This window comes from Phocoena phocoena, chromosome 12 (assembly GCF_963924675.1).
Source record: "Phocoena phocoena chromosome 12, mPhoPho1.1, whole genome shotgun sequence".
Taxonomy (NCBI): domain Eukaryota; kingdom Metazoa; phylum Chordata; class Mammalia; order Artiodactyla; family Phocoenidae; genus Phocoena; species Phocoena phocoena.
Window position 1 is genome coordinate 12,550,320 of NC_089230.1, and position 24,877 is coordinate 12,575,196.

The following is a 24,877-nucleotide window of genomic DNA, read 5'->3' on the forward strand; positions in this document are numbered from 1 at the left end:
TACACAATTCCACAAGCTACCTGAGGGCCTAAGAAGGGAGGAATAGGGACACGTATCAAAATCAGGAGCTAAACCTAGTCACCAGCCAGACCAGCAACTGGATAGGCCGGAGTTCCCATGACGGCGTCAGGACCTGATTGTAGGACCAATTCCACATCAGGTGGAGGCAACGTCCAAATGGATAAGGAGGGAGGTGCGGCCGTAATGGGGGAAAGGGGAGCAGAGAGGGAGGGAGAGACTGAGAGAGAGAGGGAGGGGGAGAGAACATAAGGCCCTTCCACTCACAATTCTGCAAACTTAAAAGTCCAAAACAGATTTGAGAAATGCTAAGAAAGATAGACTCTCAAATACAAAATTCAAGTATAACTTTATTTTACATAAAAACAACATTTTAAAGCCTGACAAAAAATTTTAAGTATGAAGCTCAAAGAATCTTTTGTACAAGTTTGAAAGAAAAGCAGGCACAAATGAAAAAGTATAAAATGCAAGTGGGCTTTGAAAAAACTGAAGTATTGGAAAAGAAACCATATGTTTGAAATAGAAAGCTCAGTAAATGGCATACATTCCACGTTGGATACTTTCTAAAAGAGTGTTAGTAAATTGAAAAATTTATGCAGGACACGTATGGCACAGGGAGATAAACAGATTAAAAATTAAGACAGAAAATTAAGAGCAGAAAATAATGGAATAGTTAAAAAAAAAAAGAAACAGGTAGAAAGATTGCTGAAATTTTGAAAGAAAAGACCAAAACATATTCCAGGTTGTAGAGAACTAAAGGTTTTATATATTGCAGGAGGGATTATAAGTAGGACACTTTGAAAGCAATTTGGGGATACCTGCAATATTAAAGATGCACGTATCCTATGACCACGAAGTCCACTCTCAGATAAATACTCTAGCCCAGAGGAACACGTGTCGAGGTGCACAGTGCAGTTATACAAAGTTGTTAATTGCAACAGTGTTGTGATAGTGAATTAAATGTGGGTCAATAAGTGAATGGATAAATAAATTGTGTCATTTTCATTCACTACAGTGCTATATTAGAATTAGAGCTACTTGTCTCAACATGGAAAAAAATCTCAAAAACACAATACTAAAAATTAAGTATCTCCATTAATGCTATTATTTATAGTATTGTGAATGTTGCTTATAAATACTAAAATTGCATTGGAATGATAAAAATCACATTCAGCTTAGTGTAACCTGGGGTGAATGAGAGGGAAATGGAAAAGGGAAGTTGTACATAGGGAGACATGAGTGTATTTAGATTTGATTACCTTAAAAGTAAAATCAAAGAGTAAGAAAGAAAGGAAGGAAGGAAGAGATGTGTGCTCAATGAGTTAGAATATGATAGAGTTGAGACTCTTGATACCATGTTGTTAAATTGCTTTTCAATTTCCACATTCCACTATCAGTGAGTAAGTGTGTATCTGGAATTTACCGCAGGAGAGATTATAAGCACAGGAGTGTGGTTTTGAAAAAACACGTGACGATCTCTCTTTTGGCCCTAGGCCCTCCTGTTACTATCATGTCTCCTCTTTTCAATCAAGGTTCTGGTGAGACTAGTCTTCAGTGCTGTGTTGACTTCTTTAATTCCCATTCCTCCCCAACCCACTGGAATTTGTTTCCCAGCCAACACAACAATGAAACTGTTTTGCCAAGGTCTCCAGTAACTTTTTCTTTCTCTTTGACACTGGTAGTATTTAATGGTTTGGGCTCACCTTTCGCTTCAGTCTCTCCCTCACTTCCATGGCAGCTCCTCTCCTGGTTTTCTTTTGTCCTGTGCTGTTCTGCTCAGTCTCCTAGACCTTTCCTGCTGCTTCCGTGTAAACATACTGGTCTTCCTTCGGATTCTGACTTCAACCCTTTGACATTCTGCACATCTGGGTTATCTTATCCAAACTGAAGACTTCCCTCTCTGTACCCTGATGATTCCTAATTTTATGTCTTTATTCCAGATTTCCTCCAAATCCTTAAACCCTTAAGTACTATATATACTGACTGTTTCCATCAGATGCCTCTTATGTACATCAAACTCAATATGTTTATTACTGAATATATTTTAATTCAGTATATATGACTGTGTCCTCTATATTGATGTCATTTATCCCATTGCTTAAGCTAGAAACTCTTTCCCTGGCACATTGCTCTCCTTCACTTTCCATGTTCTAAATTCCTCCTCCTCTTCCCCCGCAGCTCCCTGTCCGTCCTTCTTTTTCTCCTCTCTCTTTCTTCTTCCCCTTTGCCCTAGTCTTTTTTTTTTTTTTGGCGGTACGCGGGCTTCTCACTGTTGCGGCCTCTCCCGTTGCGGAGCACAGGCTCCGGACGCGCAGGCTCAGCGGCCACGGCTCACGGGCCCAGCCGCTCCGCGGCATGTGGGATCCTCCCGGACCGGGGCACGAACCCGTGTCCCCTGCATCGGCAGGCGGACTCTCAACTACTGCGCCACCAGGGAAGCCCCGTAGTCCTTCTTTTATAATATTTCTCGAATTTCTCTTCTGTGTAGAAAGTGCCATTGCTTCCAGCTTCCCCTCAGACTCTAGTCCTTGCTTCTCTGTCCTCCTCCGTTATACAGCATCAACAACCAAAGCAAATACCTTAAAGGCTACTACTTTGTGAATTTTACTCTTGAAACAAATATTTGCATTTTACCATTTACTCTTGTGACTTTGGGCACAATAGTGAACCTCTGTTTGCTTCAATTTCCTCATCTGTAAAATGTGCATTATAATAGCACCTAAGCCATAAATGTTGTGAGAATTCAATCCAGGTATTTATGAAAAGATTCAGAGCAGTGACTGGCCTATGGCAAACATTATATGAGTATAAGCTTTATATATGTTTCTTAGCTATCATTGTTTTCAATTACTGTCTATTGTTATTATAAAGTCTCTTATCTGTCTTCATTTTTCACTATTAGAGATTTCCTTTTCATATTCACTTATTAAGTAATATTAAAGTGGTTAGTCTTCTGAAAAAAACTAAGCAAGTTTTTCATGTATTTTTACGGGTAAAATTTTAATATATAAAAGCTTTGAAATTCTCTTTACAAAGTTGAGTTTAATTTGCCAGGAAGGAGGAAAGATGTTTGTGGGGCAAAGGTGTTTGTGGAGAAACATGCCTAATAGCTTTATCAGCTGGAGCTGGCTTGGATCTAAAATATTTAGGAATTGTTGTGGCTTCGTTAAAGTAGTGCTAAAATTGGCAATCTTGAAGTTTTACACCATGGAACTTGGGTAAATGCCACAAATCAAGACTAGCATAACACTATATAATTTCGCTTAATACCAGGACCATTGTGAAGTTTGACGTAATGACAAACCACTTTATGGTGAATTTTAATATATCATGGGGGGTAAATTGTACCTGTAAGAGTTAACAGTTACTATATATATTAGAAGTCAATATAATAATTACCCTGATCTTGGTTGTGAGCACCATCATTCAATATCAGAGGAGGTCCATTTGTATATTTTATACTGGTTCCTTTTTAAGTTTATACAACGTGTGATTTTGAGTGATTAATGACCAAGTGAATTTTTTTAACCACCTTAAAAAGTAAAAGAAAAATAGTCTTTTTCAAAAAAAAAGGAAATATTTATTTAAAAGAGAAAATGTTCTCAAGTTTTAGAACCAAGTTAGGGCAAATTCAGAATTTGGGGTAATTCTTCAGTTTTACCTACAACATGCCAATGGGAAGAAAATTGTGTGAGAAAAATATCTTATTAGGCTTCGGATATTTGTTATGATTGTTATAATTCCCTATGGAAAAACTGTCTCATAAAATGCACTTGCTGCTTGCTTGGCTTTTTGTCACTCACCTAGTGAAATAAACCACATGTAAGATCTTTATGAAACTGGCTAGTTCGTGGGTTCCATTTCCTGTTGTGAGGGGTTAGATGTATCTCAAACTCAGTAAAGTTCTCAAGATTGTTTTCATTCTTTCATGTAAACCAATTTAGGTTTCAAATTCATATATTTCAAGTGAAACTGAAATTCTCTCTAATTTATCATTTCTATAATATGCAGTTCTGTTTCTGGTTGGGGGGAAACAGTTTGAACAGTTATATAGATTCTACGATAATTTGCCTTAGGAGAAGTACTGTCTGAGGAGGGCTGACTCGATGACTAAACTCCCTGTCCCCCCTTTAAAAAAGTCTGAGTAAAGTCCTCTCCTGTTGGGTGCTCACATTGCTTGAGGTATTGTCCTGCTTAGAGCCCCACTTCTCATCCAGCCCAGGTGCAAGAATCTAGCGTAGACAGAGGCCTGGTTTGGGGCAAAGTTGAGACAGAGCCTACAGTTTGATAGGGGGCTTTCTCTAGAACCAGCCATAAGGTTGGGTGGTAGAGCTGGAGAGCCCTTGCTGCACTGGGAGCCCATAAGCGATGGATGGAGGAGATTCACTGGCTCCCAGTCAGGAGGCTTGGAGTGGGTGATGCTTCCCTTTACAGATCCTACAGCTGTCCTCTCCTACTTCCTCTCTCTCTTCTTATCAGAGCTGCTCTTTTTGTATGAGCTAATGTGATTTACCTTGTTCACATGGGGCCAGAACGTTCTAGGAATGCCTCTGTCTACAACTCCCTTTCCTCCCTATTCCCCTGGTTCTTAGTTTGTCTTGAGTGCTTCCTGGGGTCTCCTGGAGCCCAGATTTTCTAAAAGTGTTCCCACTATCTAAATTGACTTACTCTCTTCTTCACCTTTAGTCCTGGCTCTCAACTAAGTTCTAGCTATCCAAATGGTATACATTATGCAAATAAGATATTTGGGCTAATATATTTTGTTAATAGGTTTTGCTGACCTCAGATAATTGCCTATAGAAAAGACTCCAGGAGACCATTTGAAGAAATGGTGGGAATTTTAGACCAAGATGCAGGTCAGTGTGGGAGATATCTTATGAAGCGGAGCTGAGACTAGAACTTGGTCAAAAATGCCTAAATTTTAGTTGTGTGTCATGACTCTAGCATGTCTACTCTTGACTAAAATTTAGAGCAATTATTGCATTTGTCATGTCCGTTTTTTGCAAGGATGATTAATTTCTTAAGGAATAAAATTTTCTTCTAACATTTGTAAAATAAAAAGTCGGTATGGGATTTCCCAGGAAATACAATTTAAGCACTTTAACTTCATCATTGTTGCTGAAGGAAATACAAATCCTACCTACCTTGAAAATTACTAGGAAATTTTTATTTATTAGATATGAAGTACTTGTTTATATCTATAATCATGTATTATAGTACATAGTCACATAAAGTATTTTTAGTTTTTAGTGCATTTTCAGGTACAATCTTCTTAAATATTTTTGAGACCTACAGGATTGGAATTATTATAAATATCTTGATTTTACGAATGAGGAAGTTGGTTTCGAGTAATAAATGGATTTTTCCACAAGTAACACAGCTACTACATATGACAGCCGTGAGTTGATTTCAGGCCTCTGGATTTTAAAATCCCATTTTATTTCCGCTCTGTCATATTCCCTCTTCAAACATATCGTAGAACCATTGTAGCTATTAGATCAATAGTTAGATATGGAGAGTACTAGCCAGGTACATCGAAAATAACATTATAAAATCTAGTAATAAGATTGCATACCAATTTTTAGAACTGCTTTTCAATTATGTACAATGTTTTTCAAATTCTCCACTTGTTACCAGAAAAGATTAAGTCAATTAAACTTGACTAAATTCAGTTTAGATATTGTGGAGGAAAAAATGAAACTTCTTTAATCTAAAATGTTTCTGTCTCTGCACACACACACAGAGCCGTTGAAAGCATTTTTTTGTATTTTTGCTGATAGTCTGATGATTTTACATGAATTGTTTAAAATGTATTGTGAAAAGCATGTATTTCAGATTGTCTTTTGTCTGATTTGAATATTTGAAGAGCTAGTATCAAAGAGAAATTGGCAATTAATTTATCTTCCGTAAAACATACGAGAAACATTCAGAGATACTTAAGGCAATATGTAATTTAAATCTAGATGTAAATAAGAATTTCCTGATAAGGAGGGTTGATAGGTACTTAGATCTCACCAAAAGAGGTTGTGGAACTTTTTTTTTCTGGGATGTTTACTTCATGTGGCTTAGATGCAACCCCACGGTATTAGCAGGACCATGAATTTAACAATCTGATGTGAACCTGTAGTATTGTGACATTGCAATGGTTATCTTGCAGGTTTATTTAAATAATTGCTGTTATTTAGAAATGGCACAGAAAGAAGCACAACATAATTTTGTCTTCTCTCACAAAAAATAAAAAGGGAAATATTTTTATTATTTTTAAGAACTTGAGTGAACGGTGTCCTGTCATAACTAAAGCGGTAGTGAGAAAGATGCCTGTGGGTGGAAACAGGAAACATTAGTGATAAATGCTGTTATGTATTTTTTTCAGGTGCAGCTCCATCTCTATTGATTCTAATTAGCACATTTTGTGCCTCAGCTAGTAGCTCCCCTTTAGCTCTGCTTGGAGAGTTTTTTTTTTAGCTTCCATCCTGCTCATACATACTGCCACCTCCTCCCTCTTTCTCTCGTTACAAATGTTACAACACAATCAGAAATTTCCTCTTTTCTTTCCTTCCTGCATTTCCAGCAGGTTCCCTTGCGTCAGAAGCAGAGAAAGAAAACTAAAGGTAATTAGATCTTTTGTTTCTTTATCCCGTTTGTGTGTGTGTGAGAGTCCTTTTTCCTGGATGCCTTCTTTAGGATCTGATTTTTGTCTGTCTTAATGCTAATATCAGAAGGTGGATGGCAGATTAATTTGGGGTTCTTTTGGATCGATTTTAAGAAATGACGGCATGCTGTTCATTTGGATTAATCCCCCGTGGTATGTCAATAGAGCTTAGAAAGACTGGCACTGAGTCGGGGAAGTGGCCGTGTTTCTAGGTGGGCATTAACCCTTTGGCATCTCTTGCATAACTACTGCTATTATTGTTGAAACGAGCTGTGTTAGTGCAGTGATGTGCCTGCCAGACTCATGATTTTCATGTTTTCAGCTTATTCTATTGAAGAATATTCTTAGACTAACACTTGCATGTGAGTCTCACTGTTTCCTTGATCATATCTTGTACCTTCTAAGCACCAAATGAATGGTTAAAAATAAAATCGATAAATTACTTTCTTTTTGCATTTGCTTTGCATAAATCTTGGTACAAAAATCCAACTTCCTGGAGGTAAACAGCGAACACATACATCAGGATACGATGTTACCTACCTTTTCACATAATTGTTGCAGGTTTTTTCACCATGAGTCGGAGGAGGATATCATGTAAAGACCTGGGGCACGCTGACTGCCAAGGGTGGCTATGTAAGAAAAAAGAAAAAGGAACTTTCCTAGGCAACAAATGGAAAAAGTTCTGGGTGGTCCTGAAGGGATCATCACTGTACTGGTACAGCAATCAAATGGTGAGTCCACTGTCTTCCTCCTGTCCCAGGACCCTTTAACAAAGGGTGGGTCAAAGATCATTGTGGAGCAGGTGAACCCCATGGGAAAGATCATTTTTATTTCTGGGACTTGGAACAGGGCAAAGAAACAAATAAGTTCTAGAAACTGTTTCTGTAGGTATGTAGGTTATTCTATTATACTTGATGGAGGAGAAAACCATCCTGCTTGACTAATCTTTGGTTGAAGAGGGGCATCCAAATATATATCCTTATTGAAGGAGGATTTCAGGGCCTATTAACGTTACTCTTCCATGGTAGATGCTAATCATTTCAGGATTTCCTTGGACAACACTTGATATGGGAACTTGACATTGTTAAGATCTCTACTGAAAAAAAGGGACTCAACTTTAAGACCTATTGGGGTGTAAATTGATTCAGTCCACAGGAAGCTATTTTCTTTTCTCCTCCTTTATTATCTTCTTTTCCTCTGACCTTCTCTATTAGGTGGGTTGGTTTTGGAATCGCTAACCTGTGTGCCGGCATTGTGTTGGTGACTGTCATCTCTCGTTCTTTGGCATGTACAGTGAAGGCATTAAACTAATGATGCTTGGACAACACTTGATAAGAAAGCTGCCTCATTTATCCTGTAATAGGCACTTCACTTTTGTGGTCTGCTTTGCAGGCGAGTTTTCTGTTGGAAAGGGCTGCAAATAAAGTTACCGTTAAAATGTGTACTGATCTTTCCTGGCTTGAAGCATTCTGAAAACAACGATATTTGCCGAATACTGAGTAGAGACCTTTCACAAAGGAACTCTCTCCATGAACACCGAGTAGCCATTTGCTGATCTCAGGAGAGCCTGAGTTTCTCTTTGTGGTAGAGTGAAGGTCAGCAGTGGATGTCCTTTAATCCATTAAGGGAAAATCATTTAAAAATTGACCACAAGCCACAAAAATTCTTTTTACGTGATACCATTATTTTAAAATGACTTGTGTATGCCCATCTCTCAAGCAACAGAGCTTTAGGGCAAATAACTTTATAAATGTAAAATAAGTGCCCCGTGTAGTTTGTGGGTGAAATTTTTAGTCGATAAATTTACATTCACTGGCCACTAATCAAAAAGTTGTGTACCCACATAATCCAAGGCACCTGTCCTGTAAGGATTTGATTAAACTGGACCCAAATCCAATTCCAGTGCCCTGGAATAAGCATCCTCCCCTGTGCTTTTCTCTGTACTCCCCCTCCCCCCTCCCGCATCCCCTGTCCCCAAGCTTACAGATTTGGTTTCACCCAAAACATGGAACAAAATTCTTCACTGAGTTTTATAAAAATATATATTTTTGAGCTTTTGGTGAATTTTAACAATTTTATCAAATATTTGGGAGCTTCACAAGAAAGAAACACCTTGCAGAGTATGCAGTCTTCCACTATCTTCTTTTTCTCTCTTTTCTTCTCCCCTCCTGGATACATTTACCAGGAATACCATGGAATAATTTTACCCAAATTAAGGCAAACTGGAGCTGGGGTCTCACCTTCTATCCTAAGGGATTTTTCCTGAACAAATACAGCTTCCTTCTTAACAAAGGTTAATTAATTATGGTTAATATAACTTTCTCCCTCTCGTTTGTAATATTTTAGGCTCTTGCTTTTGGTTAGTTGTGCAAGTGATAGTTTGCATCTTCTATGAAATGAGAGGGCTTACTGATTTACCTTTTAATAGCTCTCTAGGAATTTTCCAAGGCTGTTGGAAGGATTGGGTGCTGATGGAGCATGACACATCTGTGGGAAGTAACAAAACTCAGATATAAGCATGGCATTAATTTTCTCATTCAGTCACATTATTCTGCACGTATGTTCTGGTACTGCTCCTGTCTTCATAGGATCGAGCCCCCTCGGAACCACACATACTTACAGATTTGGCTTATTTGGCTTCATAAGTTCATCTGGCTTAAGTTTCTCTTAGAAGAGCAATGAATTACCTATTTTAGGCATTAGGAATCTCACGTACTCGAATAGAATTAGATTAGCAACATTGAATGGAGAATAAATTGACTTATTTGGCCACAGAATTATTCTATTAAACTTGTGGTATGTAACAGAAGGACCCTTTCAACGCGCGCGCACGTACACACACCCTGACATCTTAATTACATGTTTGTTTGGGGGAGAAAAGGCTACTCGGTGAATACTTAATTAACGGTCATAGTCCTGCTATCTGTGTGAATATCAACTGTGAAATAATTGCCGAACACATACCCTCAGGCTGAGAATATTTATTTACTTTCTGCCACTCAAGGAATTCAGATTCAACAGAGTAGCTCCCAAGGCACCAATGTCTTATGAACAAACTTCTGTTTCTTCTACCTTCCCTGTTCCCCATGCTTTCTCATATGATAATGGAGCTGATAGCATCACAGCCAGAGCCACCTCTTATCGAATGCCTACCATATGTCAAGGGAGAGTCGAGGCACCTTTCGTACACACTCTTTTTAACTTCTCCAAAATACCCTCCAAGGTAGCAGTTGTCACCACGTTTAGAAAGTTGGGAAGGCTGAGACTCATAGAACTTGTGTACATTCTTCAAGTGACCCAAGTCCTAAGGGGAGGGGGTACAATAGATCCTCTTTAGCCCCTTTGACTCTTCAGCCCCCGGTTGTTGTCATATGCCGACCTGACCCCATGCGGGGACCAGGATAAATGATGTGGTTCAACTCCCCTATTGTCTGCGTTCAATGGGGTTTGGACAGAACAACTCTATAAGTGAAACGTGGGGGCGTTCTTATGTGCAAGTACAGGTGAGCTCATGGGATCCCTTTGCTTGTCTCTCTTGTTCCCTGACACAACCCGAGGAGACATCATCCTCACCTCTCTCAGCATTTTGTCATTGTTGTTACCTAGTAACTGACACATGGTGTACTGCCTTCTTCCATCACTCTTTGCTGCTTTAAAAAGTACTACGCAGATTTCCTTGAGAAAGGTCAAGTCCAGACACTCATCTACCATTTTTCACACCCCATATTATGTGCATAAAATGTGATGCAGCACACAAGAATTTATGCCATGTCTTACAAAACCATATTCAAGTTGAACAGCCTTAAAAATCCAGGCTGTTTAAAATCCTGGATTGAAATCCACACAGTTGTTTTCCTTTGCCTCTAGTACCAATTCATTTCCTGGCTCCTGGGTGTCTCCTGACCTGTACCTATCTTATTTCCCCAGCTTCCCCACCTCCACCCAAGCTTCAACTACAGAACTGCTTTTAATTCCTTATTAATGTCCTATATGCCGGCTGTCTCTTTAAGCCTTTGCATATGCTGTTTTTCAGCTCAGCAAACTCTTTGCCTTCATGCTGTACAGTCTTTCTCCCACCCAATTCCATCAAGCTTATTCCTCCTTGTAAGTCAAATTTTAGTTTAAATAGCGCATCCTCGAGGTGTTCTTACCTTTCCTCTGACCCAAATTAGGCTGCCTCTTCTTCTCCCATAGCAACCTATACTTATTACACTTATCTTCCTCTTTTGTACATGTTGTTAGACTTGCTGTTTTCCATAATTGGTAATAATCTCTGTAGAGAAAGACAGTAGTATATCTTTAGCACCTTAGGTAGTGTCTGATACTTCCTAGGCACTCAAGTAATATTTGTTGATTTCATAAATAAATCAGATTTAGGAATCATCAGCATTTACCTTATCCATGGGAATTTTGAGAAATGGGATGGTGAATAAGGACTGCTTTTTTTAAAAAATTTTATTTTCTTTATTTTTATACAGCAGGTTCTTATTAGTCATCCATTTTATACACATCAGTGTATACATGTCAATCCCAATCTCCCAGTTCATCACACTACCACCCCCACCCCTCCACTTTCCCCCCTTGGTGTCCATACGTTTGTTCTCTCCATCTGTGTCTCTATTTCTGCCCTGCAAACCGGTTCATCTGTACCATTTTTCTAGGTTCCACATATACGTGTTAATATACGATATTTGTTTTTCCCTTTCTGACTTATTTCACTCTGTATGACAGTCTCTAGATTCATCTAGTCTCTACAAATGACCCAATTTCGTTCCTTTTTTTGGCTGAGTAATATTCCATTGTATATATATACCACATCTTTACCCATTCGTCTGTCGATGGGCATTTAGGTTGCTTCCATGACCTGGCTATTGTAAATAGCACAGCAGTGAACATTGGGGTGCAAGTGTCTTTTTGAATTATGGTTTTCTCAGGGTATATGCCCAGTAGTGGGATTGCTGGGTCATATGGTAGTTCTATTGCTGGTAGTTTTTTTAGGAACCTCCCTACTGTTGATAGTGGCTGTATCAATTTACATTCCCAAAAACAGTGCAAGAGGATTCCGTTTTCTCCACACCTTCTCCAGCATTTGTTGTTTGTAGATTTTCTGATGATGCCCATTCTAACTGGTGTGAGGTGATACCTCATTGTAGTTTTGATTTGCACTTCTCTGATAATTAGTGATGTTGAGCAGCTTTTCATGTGCTTCTTGGTTATCTGTATGTCTTTGCAGAAATGTCTATTTAGGTCTTCTGCCCATTTTTCGACTGGATTGTTTGTTTTTTTAATATTGAGCTGCATGAGCTGTTTATATATTTTGGAGATTAATCCTTTGTCCATTGATTCATTTGCAAATATTTTTTTCCCATTCTGAGATTGTCTTTTCGTCTTGTTTGTAGTTTCCTTTGCTTTGCAAAAGCTTTTAAGTTGCATTAGGTCCCATTTGTTTATTTTTGTTTCTATTTCCCTTACTCTAGGAGGTGGATCAAAAAAGATCTTGCTGTGATTTATGTCACAGTGTTTTTCCTGTGTTTTCCTCTAAGAGTTTTATAGTGTCCGGTCTTACATTTAGTTCTCTAATCCATTATTTTTTTTTTCTTTGCGGTACGCAGGCCTCTCACTGTTGCGGCCTCTCCCGTTGCGGAGCACAGGCTCCGGACGCGCAGGCTCAGCGGCCATGACTCATGGGCCCAGCCGCTCCGCTGCATGTGGGATCCTCCCGGACCGGGGCACGAACCCGCGTCCCCTGCATCGGCAGGCGGACTCCCAACCACTGTGCCACCAGGGAAGCCCCTCTAATCCATTTTGAGTTTATTTTTATATATGGTGTTAAGGAGTGTTCTAATTTCATTCTTTTACATGTAGCTGTCCAGTTTTCCCAGCACCACTTATTGAAGAGACTGTCTTTTCTCCATTGCATATCATTGCTTACTTTGTCGTAGATTAGTTGCCCATAGGTGCATGGCTTTATCTCTGGGCTTTCTATCCTGTTCCATTGATCTACATTTCTGTTTTTGTGCCAGTACGATATCATCTTGATTACTGTAGCTTTGTAGTATAATCTGAAGTCAGGGAGTCTGATTCCTCCAGCTTTGTTTCTTTCCCTCAAGACTGCTTTGGCTATTCAGGGTCTTTTGTGTCTCCATACAAATTTTAAGATTTTTTGTTCTAGTTCTGTAAAAAATTCCATTGGTAATTTGATAGGGATTACATTGAATCTGTAAATTGCTTTGGGTAGTATAGTCTTTTTCACAATATTGATTCTTCCAATCCAAGAACATGGTATATCTCTCCATCTGTTGGTACCATTTTTAATTTCTTTCTACAGTATCTTATAGTTTTCTGCATACAGATCTATGGCTCCCTAAATAGGTTTATTCCTAGGTATTTTATTCTTTTTGTTGCAATGGTAAATGGGAGTGTTTCCTTAATTTCTCTTTCAGATTTTTCATCATTAGTATATAGGAATGCAAGAGATTTCTGTGCATTAATTTTGTATCCTGCTAGTTTACCAAATTCATTGATTAGCTCTAGTAGTTTTCTGGTGGCATCTTTACGATTCTCTATGTATAGTATCACGTCATCTGCAAACAGTGACAGTTTTACTTCTTCTTTTCCGATTTGGATTCTTTTTGTTTCTTTTTCTTCTCTGATTGCTGTGGCTAGGACTTCCCAAACTTTGTTGAATAAGAGTGGTGAGAGTGGACATCCTTGTCTTGTTACTGATCTTAGAGGAAATGCTTTCAGTTTTTCACCATTGAGAATGATGTTTGCTGTGGGTTTGTTGTATATGGCCTTTATTATGTTGAGGTAGGTTCCCTCTGTGCCCACTTTCTGGAGAGTTTTGATCATAAATGGGTGTTGAATTTTGTCAAAAGCTTTTTCTGCATCTATTGAGATGATCATATGGTTTTTCTACTTCAGTTTGTTAATATGATTTATCACATTGATTGATTTGCATATATTGAAGAATCCTTGCATTCCTGGGATAAATCGCACTTGATCATGGTGTATGATCCTTTTAATGTGTTGTTGGATTCTGTTTGCTAGCATTTTGTTGAGGATTTTTGCATCTATATTCATCAGTGATATTGGGTCTTTTTTTGTAGTATCTTTATCTGGTCTTGGTGTCAGGGTGATGGTGACCTCATAGAATGAGTTTGGGAGTATTCCTTCCTCTGCAAGTTTTTGGAAGAGTTTGAGAAGGATGGGTGTTAGCTCTTCTCTAAATGTTTGATAGAATTCACCTGTGAAGCCATCTGGTCCTGGACTTTTGTTTGTTGGAAGATTTTTAATCACAGTTTCAATTTCATTACTTGTGATTGGTCTGTTCATATTTTCTATTTCTTCCTGGTTCAGTCTTGGAAGGTTATACCTTTCTATGAATTTGTCCATTTCTTCCAGGTTGTCCATTTTATTGGCATAGAGTTGCTTGTAGTAGTCTCTTAGGATGTTTTGTATTTCTGCAGTGTCTGTTGTAACTTCTTTTTCATTTCTAATTTTATTGATTTGAGTCCTCTCCCTCTTTTTCTTGATGAGTCTGACTAATGGTTTATCAATTTTGTTTATCTTCTCAAAGAACTAGCTTTTACCTTTATTTATCTTTGCTATTGTTTTCTTTGTTTCTGTTTCATTTATTTCTTCTGTGATCTTTATGATTTCTTTCCTTCTGCTAACTTCGGGTTTTGTTTGTTCTTCTCTCTCTAGTTCCTTCTGGTGTAAGGTTAGATTGTTTATTTGAGATTTTTCTTGTTTCTTGAGGTAGGCTTGTATAGCTATAAGCTTCCCTCTTAGAACTGCTTTCGCTGCATCCCATAGGTTTTGGATCATCATGTTTTCATTGTCATTTGTCTCCAGGTATTTTTTTATTTCCTCTTTGATTTCTTCAGTGATCTCTTGGTTATTTAGTAACGTATTGTTTAGCCTCCATGTGTTTTGTACTTTCTTTTCCCTGTAATTGATTTCTAATCTCACAGCATTGTGGTCAGAAAAGATACTTGATATGATTTCAATTTTCTTAAATTTACTGAGGCTTGATTTGTGACCCAAGATAGATCACAATCTTGTGATCAAGATTTGTGATCTATCCTGGAGGATGTTCTGCGTGCATTTGAGAAAAAAGTGTAATCTGGTGTTTTTGGATGGAATGTCCTGTAAGTATCAATTAAATGTATCTGGTCTATTGTGTCATTTAAAGCTTGTTTTTCCTTGTTAATTTTTTGTTTGGATGATCTGTCCATTGGTGTAAGTGAGGTGTTAAGGTCCCCCACTATTATTGTGTTACTGTCGATTTCCTCTTTTATAGCTGTTAGCACTTGCCTTATGTATTGAAGTGCTCCTATGTTGGGTGCATATATATTTATAATTGTGATATCTTCTTCTTCAGTTGATCCCTTGATCATTATGTAGTGTCCTTCCTTGTCTCCTGTAACATTCTTTATTTTAAAATCTATTTTATCTGATATGAGTATTGCTACTACAGCTTTCTTTTGATTTCCATTTGCATGGAATATCTTTTTCCATTCCCTCACTTTCAGTCTGAATGTGTCCCTAGGTCTGAAGTGGGTGTCTTTTAGATAGCGTATATATGGATCTTGTTTCTGTATCCATTCAACAAGCCTGTGTCTTTTGGTTGGAGCATTTAATGCATTCACATTTAAGGTAATTATCGATACGTATGTTCCTATGACCATTTTCTTAACTGTTTTGGGTTTGTTTTTGTAGGTCCTTGTCTCCTCTTGTGTTTCCCACTTAGAGAAGTTCCTTTAGCATTTGTTGTAGGACTGGTTTGGTGGTGCTGAATTCTCTTAGCTTTGCTTGTCTGTAAAGCTTTTGATTTCTCCATCGAATCTGAATGAGATCCTTGCAAGTAGAGTAATCTTGGTTGTAGGTTCTTCCCTTTCATCACTTTAAATATATCATGCCACTCCCTTCTGGCTTGTAGAGTTTCTGCTGAGAAATCAGCTGTTATGGGAGTTCCCTTGTATGTTTTTTGTAGTTTTTCCTTTCCTGCTTTCAATAATTTTTCTTTTTCTTTAATTTTTGCTAATTTGATTACTATGTGTCTCGGCATGTTTCTCCTTGGGTTTATCCTGTATGGCACTCGCTGTGCTTCCTGGACTTGGATGGCTGTTTTCTTTCCCATGTTAGGGAAGTTTTCAACTATAATCTCTTCAAATTTTTTCTCAGACCCTTTGTTTTTCTCTTCTCCTTCTGGGACCCCTGTAATGTGAATGTTGTTGCGTTTAATGTTGTCCCAGAGGTTTCTTAGGCTGTCTTCATTTCCTTTCATTCTCTTTTCTTTATTCTGTTCCGCAGCAGTGAATTCCACCATTCTGTCTTCCAGGTCACGTATCCATTCTTCTCCCTCAGTTATTCTGCTATTGATTCCTTCTAGTGTATTTTTCATTTCAGTTATTGTGTTGTTCATCTCTGTTTGTTTGTTCTTTAATTCTTCTAGGTCTTTGTTAAACATTTCTTGCATCTTCTCAATCTTTGCCTCCATTCTTTTTCTGAGGTCCTGGATCATCTTCACTATCATTATTCTGAATTCTTTTTCTGGAAGCTTGCCTATCTCCACTTCATTTAGTTGTTTTTCTGTGGTTTTATCTTATTCCTTCATCTGGTACATAGCCCTCTGCCTTTTCATCTTGTCTATCTTTCTGTGAATGTGGTTTTTGTTCCACAGGCTACAGGATTGTTCTTGCTTCTGCTGTCTGCCCTCTGGTGGTTGAGGCTATCTAAGAGGCTTGTGCAAGCTTCCTGATGGGAGGGACTGGTGGTGGTTAGAGGTGGGTGTTGCTCTGGTGGGCAGAGCTCAGTGAAACTTTAATCCACTTGTCTGCTGATGGGTGGGGCTGGGTTCCCTCCCTGTTGGTTGTTTGGCCTGAGGCGATGCAACACTGGAGCCTACCCAGGCTCTTTGGTGGGGCTAATGGCAGAGTCTCGGAGGGGTCATGCCATGGAGTACTTCCTGGAACTTCTGCTGCCAGTGTCCTTGTCCTCACAGTAACACACATCCACCCTCTGCCTCTGCAGGAGACCCTCCAACACTAGCAGGTAGGTGTGGTTCAGTCTCCTATGGGGTCACTGCTCCTTCCCCTGGGTCCTGATGAGCACACTACTTTGTGTGTGCCCTCCAAGAATGGAATCTCTGCTTCCCGCAGTCCTGTCAAAGTCCTGCAATCAAATCCCGCTAACCTTCAAAGTCTAATTCTCTAGGAATTCCTCCTCCTGTTCCCGGACCCCCAGATTGGAAAGCCTGGCGTGGGGCTCAGAACCTTCACCCCAGTGGGTGGACCTCTGTGGTATAAGTGTTCTCCAGTTTGTGAGTCACCCACCCAGCAGTTATGGGACTTGACTTCATTGTGATTGTGCCCCTCCTACCGTCTCATTGTGGCTTCTCCTTTGTCTTTGGATGTGAGTATCTTTTTGGTGAGTTCCAGTGTCTTCCTGTCGATGATTGTTCTGCAGTTAGTTGTGATTCTCGTGTTCCTGCAAAGGGAGTGAGAGCACGTCCTTCTACTCCACCATCTTGAACCAATCTCCCCTGTCTCAGAGTCGAATGAAGGAGCTTTCAAATTATATGGAGGGGAAAAAAAATCTGTTTTAAAATTATGTGGACTACTTACTGTCTTCCTTCTTCGATCCCTCATATCACACAGCACAATCCTTGGTATGATTTGCTAAATTCTTGTTAGAGTGAAGGTATCTTATTTTGTTGTTGTTTTTTACATTCAGGCAACAAATGGGTTGGGGATTGTTCCCATTAAGCAGGTGAAGATGATACTTCCAGTTCTCTAGTGAAAGATCATCTTTTCCAGCAAGAGACAGTTATAACCAGTGAGTCTTACAGAAGCTCAAGACATTCTCCCTTTTAAGATCTGAATGCCAGAAGAATCTACCGTAAACTGGGTGGATTAAATAACAGTTTTTTCCCCTCACAGTTCTGAAGGCTTGGAAGTCCCAGGGTTAGGGTGCCAGCATGGTTGATTCCTAGTGAGGGCTCTCTTCTTGGATTGCAGACAGCCCCTTTGTCTCAGTGCCAGAGAATGCCCCAGGACTGCTTTTGCTGGAAAATAATTTTCCAGCAAAACTATGTCTCTTTTAAAAATAGTCACGTATAGTCACGTCTATTCTTAAAAATACAGGAAAAGGTCCAATTTGAGATTTGATAGAAGGGCTTCACGGTCCCAAATAGGTCCCACACAGCAGTTCCCGTTTTGCTAACATCTTATCAGAGTTTATTTTATTAGATTCTTTCTAGCCATGGCCTCTGGCTGAAGACAAGGGTTCATTCATCCAGATCACCAGGCTGGGGACAGAAACGTTGAAAGAGAGAAAGGTTTCCTGGGGAATTCCCTCCACTCTAGCATTTCACCTGGATTTCAGGCACAGCTGGAGACTGATGTTTGGGATCAATATCTTCTCTCTGGAGAAGGAGAAGCAAAGTTCTGAATTATTGTTTTCCTTCAGGCATGTTGCTATGAAATAGTGACAGTATAGGTCCTTAAGATGTGATTACTTATTTGTTAAAACTATCTCATATCTTTCAGTTTTTAGATTTCCCTCTTTTGCTATAACTTCTTATTTTTCTTTTCTAAGAATTCTTAATTAAAATTTAGCATAGTTCCTTGGGAAATATATTGTGGATTTTATTTATACCCAAGACCAATCATATAGTAAATATTATATATACTATGTTATACAACCCACTTAAAATCAGTGAGGTTCTTAAATATTTCTACTCAAGGAGCATTTACTCATCTTAGTGGTGTATTTTCTTACTTTATCCAAGAGCACATGTGAGCGATCACAATACATCAAGGGAACAAATGCATTGCCTGAACTATTTAGGCTTTAATTACAAAGCACAGTTTAACATTAGTTACAGATAACAGACATTAAAAGTCTCTTCTTAAGTGAACCCAGCATGAAAGGTTTATCATCCATCCATCCATTCATCCACCTACCCACCCACCTACATATCCTTCCACCAGTATTTATCGAGGACTTAAAAAGAATTTGGGCTAACTGTTGTAAACGTAGAATTAAAAATAAATGAGAGACTACAATTCTTCTCTCTTAAGAACTTATAAGACTGGTGGAGAGGAAAAGACCTATGTAAGTGACATGATCAAAGAAAAGTTGGTGAAAAATATGGCTCTGAGATTGAGCAATACAGATGAATTCTGGAAATTCCAGGGGTAAGGAAAATATTTTGGGTCGAATGTGAGAGAGTTCTGCCAAGCAACTTTTGTTCCTGGAAGATTCTTTCTCCTTTCTACCTAGGAAGGTGTGTTTTTTCTTTTCGTATCATTTTCCAAAGCTGCATCATTTCCCTGGTCAAAGAGGCCAGCCTTCTTTACTAGATAAACATAATTTTCACCAATCAAAAAACAGTATTCCTGTGGGTTGCAGTGGATGTAGAAAGTCTTCATGGAGAAGATTCTCTTAAGATCAGCCTTGGAAGGCAGTTTTGTTTGTTTGTTTGTTTGTTTGTTTTAAGGATAGAGGGTAGTGTGTGGGCATTCCTGTCTGGGGACTAATGTGAACAAACGAATGAAAATATACATGAGCTGTGCCAACCCATTGTTTTAGGTATTATATTGAATTCTCATAATAACCTGGCAAGATAGATTGTATTATTCCCATTTTTCAAGGGAGTTTAATGAAGCTCAGGGAATTTAAGTAACTTGCTCAAAGTTGCATAAAGAGTATATGACAGGGCTGGGATTAAAAACAAGATCCACCAACACCAAAGCCAGGCCATTTCCTGGGCTGCATGGCTTCTCCATTTAGAGGTGAGCCAGGGCTGGTAAATGGGGTCTCAAATGCACAGGGCAGGAATGTGGATTTGATCCAGTAGGCAGTAGGGAGCCACTGCAGATTCTTGAGTCTGAAGTTGATCTCATGAAATTGGAATGTGAAAATACTAACCAAGCAGTAATAAAGGGGATGTATTGGAGAATAAAGGAGTTTTCCAGAGGGTCAGTTAAGAGATGGTGACAGAATGCAAGTACTGAGACATGAACTCCTAGAGTAGAGGGGAAACTGAAAATTTGGGACACACGACGCAATATGAAAGGGCAAGGTATGTTGAGCACTTGATATAGGACACAAAACATTTGAAGCTAAAATAAGGATGACTCCAAGTTTTGGAGCCTGGGGAGACTGGGAAAATAATATGAAAATTGAGGAAGGACAAGTTCGTGGCTAAAAATGTGGAGTTCCATTTAGATTCAATGTCATTGACTTTTCTGGTCTATTTTAGCTTTGTACACTCTTTCTTTGGATAAAATTACTAGAAAGCCATGTTCTTTAGTAGTGAAGTAACCATTTATTGATGCCATTTGTGCTATTGCATCAGTGGTTCAAGGGAGCCCTGGGTCTCTTATAGAAAAGGTGAATCACCGACTCTTTATTTCATAAAAACTTTTGGTAAACTGGTGAGGTTTGTGGGTTACTATGTGGTTTAATACATATTATGCAGACTTTTCAGTTCTTTGAGAATTCAACCTGCCTGCCCTAATGTGATTGTCTTTCCCCCTCACCGTCTGAATGATTCCACGTGTCTGCAGGTTCAAGTAACCGGGACTATATCAGATGTTTTTAGTATTTAGCTGTATATGCAGGTCATATGAATTTTGGAGGATCTTAGATTTGGAAGAGATTTTTCTTGGAATTGGTTTTATGAGAATCTCTATAGAAAAAACCTAATCAGTTTTTAGACTAAACTGAATATACCTCTGCAGAAAATGTTACTTGAAAGCCAGAATTTCTCTTTTCATGAGACAACTGTTCTAAAAGTTTCAGTAAATATAGAGCACCTTTTTTTTTTTTTCAGCATAAGAAAAATAAGAGATGGGTTAATTCTCCCTTTGAAAGAGACATTTAAGTTTTCTTAATTTTCATTATTAATCACTTAGCATAGATTTTGGGAAAAGTGTCTCAGCAAGTTTAGCATAGGTTGAAAAAAAGATCTGGGACTTCCCTGGTGGTGCAGTGATTAAGAATTCGCCTGCCGATACAGGGGACACGGGTCTGAACCCTGCTCTGGGAAGATCCCACATGCCACGGAGCAACTAAGCCCTTGAGCCACAACTACTGAAGCCCACGCGCCTAGAGCACGTGCTCTGCAACAAGAGAAACCACCACAATGAGAAGCCCGCACACCGCAACGAAGAGTGGCCCCCGCTCGCCACAACTAGAGAAAGCTGGCGCACAACAACTAAGACCCAATGCAGCCAAAAACTAAATAAAATTAATAATTAAAAAAATAGATTAAAGAAAAAGAATCTCTAGGAATTTATAATGCAATCAGAGCTTATTCTTGTTTTCTTTTCCCATTATAATGGGAACACCTGAGGGCGTATTCTTTACCTCTCAGGTTTAAACTGTGTCCGTAGAGCCTAGAACCAGTAGGCACAGGGTAGGCACCAGTCCTTTTTTGAGAAAATTGCTTATTACGTTACTTAATTATCAACTAATTATATAAATCAATTAATCAAAGCATTTTGAACACCTAATATATTCTGAGAGTTCTACAAAATGAGATGCTTTATGAATTATGGGCTTCTAATGTGTTTGATATCCATATTCATTGTTTCGGCTAACAACCAGCTTCTGTGTGTATCCCGAACAAAATTCCAATATTTAGAAAAGTTTCTTCAGTGAAGACAATTCAAACCAATTAAGTAAAACTGATATACTCTTTGCCAGCCTGTGTTTCTAGAGTTTGTATGGGAAAGGAATATGAGAAAGTGAAATGATGACAGATCCACACAGGGCAAAAGATGTTTCAGCAGCTGTAAGTGAGCAGTTTACTTCAAGATGACCACATGGGTGAAAGGGGTAAATGGGACAGTTTAGGTACCATTTGAAAACCTGAACATAGGAATTATTGAGGACTTTTTGAATTCTGTCACTTCCCTCATAATTTCAGGTGAGTGAAAAGATCTTTAAAATGGATGTTTTTTAAAAATTGGAGTATGGTTGCTTTACACTGCCATGTCAGTTTCTGCTCTACAACAAAGAAAACCATCCATATGTATACATATTCCCTCTTTTTTGGATTTCCTTCCCATTTAGGTCACCACAGAGCACTGAGTACAGTTCCCTGTGCTATACAGTAGGTTTTCATTAGTTATATATTTTATACATAGGAGTGTATATATGTCAATCCCGATCTTCCAATTCATCCCACCTGCCCCCCCACCCCCGTTTTCTCCCTTGGTATCCTTATGTTGTTCTCTATATCTGTGTCTCTATTTCTGCTTTGCAAATAAGATCATCTATACCATTTTTCTAGATTCCACATATATGCCTTAATATATGATATTTGTTTTCCTCTTTCTGACTTACTTCACTCTGTATGACAGTCTCTAGGTCCATCCACATCTCTGCAAATGACACAATTTCGTTCCTTTTTTAGGGCTGAGTAATATTCCATTGGATATATGTGTCACATCTTCTTTATCCATTCCTCTGTTGATGGACATTTAGGTTGCTTCCATGCCCTGGATATTGTAAATAGCGCTGCAATGAACATTGAGGTGCATGTATCTTTTTGAATTACGGTTTTCTCTGGGTATGTGTCCCGGAGTTGGATTGCTGGGTCATATGGTAGTTCTATTTTTAGTTTTTTAAGGAACTTCCATACTGTTCTCCATAGTGGCTGTATCAATTTACGTTCTCACCAACAGTGCAAGAGGGTTCCCTTTTCTCCACACCCTCTCCAGCATTTATCATTTGTAGATTTTTTGATGATAGCTATTCTGACCAGTGTGAGGTGATACCTTATTGTAGTATGTTTGGTTTTGGCTTAATTTATTTGTTGTTTATGATGTTATCACCATGTCCTAACATATATTTTCCTTGGTAGCTTCCAGAATGTATTTCTAAAATAATGGTTCCCCACCCATATCTTTATGACCAGGGCAGTCAATAGCTGAGGCAGGCTTTTTTTTTTTTTATTATTAATAACTTCTTGTTGCTAAATTCACACAGTGTGGGAACAATTGCTTATGTTGCCAATATTATTTTCCTTTCAATTCTTCCCAAACTTTGCAAAAGCAATTGTGAAACACCAAGGCTGTGAAATGTTTCATTTGCTGTCTTGTTCTCATGAGGCTGTGGTATGCTCGGGCACTGCTGATTTGGAAGAGGACGCCAGGGTTAATGACATAGGTGGGGCTGTATCAGAGGATAGTCTTCTTAGCTCACAGCAGTGACTGAAATGCCCAGTCAGGGGGATGCAGCATTATCTTCTCTCGTCTGGTAGGCAGTGCATAGTGCTGTTTCTGGTGTTTCCACAACCTTTCTCTCTTAAATTACTTTATCTTTTTTTTGGTAGGATCCAGCTTCTTCCTTCTTGAAAATTTAAATCATTTTTAAAATGCCTTAAATAATTAAGAAAATGCTTTAAAATATCAGACAGATATGGAGGCAGACAGAAAGAAATAAATGAATTAAGATCATTTATTTATTTAAGTGAATTGGGATCCCACCACCTTGCTGCGATCACTGTAAACATTTTAACGTATCTGTTTCCAAACATTTTTCTGTGTTTTCCAAAAATAAAATTATAACTTGATTTTCTCACTAAGCAATATATTACAAACATATTTTCATGTCAATATGCATATATATCCACAACATCATTTCTAATGGCTGTATTACATATGGATATATCACAGTTTATCAATCCATAGAATTTGAAATCAGAAATCCCGTTATTTTAAAATCATTTAAAATACCTAACAGAAAATAGAATATACAAGCACACATATGCTAAATTGAATATAAAGCAGTATGTATTTATAGTTATGTATGTTTAATATATGTGTTTATATAATTACTAGTATGTGTATAAATATATTGATAGGTGTGTGTGTGTATAACTCAGTTATTCTTTTAAGCAAGCAGGCAGGAAGGTGAGTTTCGCCAGCATGGGTAGGAAGGACAAACGTCACCAGGCCCTTTCGTACTAAGTTGTGTCATCCTAGGTCAGTGATGTAACTCTGTATGCATCCATTTTCTTACAAGTACACTTTGACCAAGAATGCTGTCCCTACGTAATTCAGAGTGTTATTTGAGAAAATCAAATGCATCTTAAAGTGATAAAAAAAATCATATAAAGAAAGACAATTATATATATTCTTTAGATGAGATGTGCTTACATAATATTGTGATTTTAGTATGCAGAAGAATTGTGCTAAGGATTTTCAGACACCAGAAATGTTTGTTTGTTTTTGTGTTTTGTTTTCTTGGTGACAGTGGCTATCGTGTACTGGAGATTCTAAAAATACGCTTACTGACCCTGTGTCAAGGGTGATTTTAAGCCATAAAACAGGACAGTGAACTAGGAGGCCCTGGGGGATTCTTCAGCACAGTAGTTCCTAACCTGGAGGAAGAGTTTAGGTAATACGCGATTTAGTGATGCGGCTGTTTGCACATTTCCGGAGCAATAGAATGAGGAGTGCCCCATGGGATGAGCTGAACTTTTGGCTAGATTTGAGGATTTTCCTGAGAAATCATTATGTGAACATTTATCATCCCCCTGGAGCAAGCTTTTTAAGGACCAAGGGCCCAGCTTCTTCTACCAACAAGCTAGCTGATAAACTCGTCTGTCATGGTGCTGCTGTGTTTCGTTTCCCATAAAACGTGTTTCAAGAACATTTGGAAAGGAAGCTATGCAGTGGAAATGAAATATATATATATATATATATATATATATATATATAATATTTTTTTAAAGGAGTCAGCATTTAAAACATGTTTGAAACAACGTCTTCAATAAGGACACAAGGAAATGACGTGCTATAGTCGAAGATGTCCCTGGGTTCAGAATCAGGACGATGGGTCCCACCGTGACGCTGCAGCCACTTAACAACTTAGGCCAATCCCCAACCCTCTCTGGGCTTTCTTCCTTACCTGTGAAATAGGAACATGAATAGCTGGCTGTTCCCTGGGAAAGAGGTGGGCTCACGAACAGCATAGTAACCACTGATATTTTCCTATTTTGAATCTTAGGAAACTTACTGTGGCAAATGCGTTCTTATCCTTTACTGACAAATAATGATTTTCAGAGGAGTAGCTTAACATTTTTTAGAGTTTATTTTTGGAAAATTGTGGTACACTGCACATAACGTGAAATTTCCCATCTTGACCATTTTGAAGGCTACAGTTCAGTGGCATTAAGTACAT

At 38.5% G+C, this 24,877-nt stretch overlaps 1 protein-coding gene across 1 annotated transcript in view; it reads left to right on the top strand.

Annotated features, from left to right (window-relative positions):
• Positions 1-24,877, top strand: part of IPCEF1 (interaction protein for cytohesin exchange factors 1) — a 136,206-nt gene that overhangs the window by 52,965 nt on the left and 58,364 nt on the right. Inside the window, exons 4-5 of the mRNA XM_065888613.1 lie at positions 6,484-6,629; positions 7,232-7,401. Of these exons, the coding sequence (XP_065744685.1) occupies positions 6,484-6,629; positions 7,232-7,401 (316 nt within the window). The remainder of the gene's footprint in view (positions 1-6,483; positions 6,630-7,231; positions 7,402-24,877) is intronic.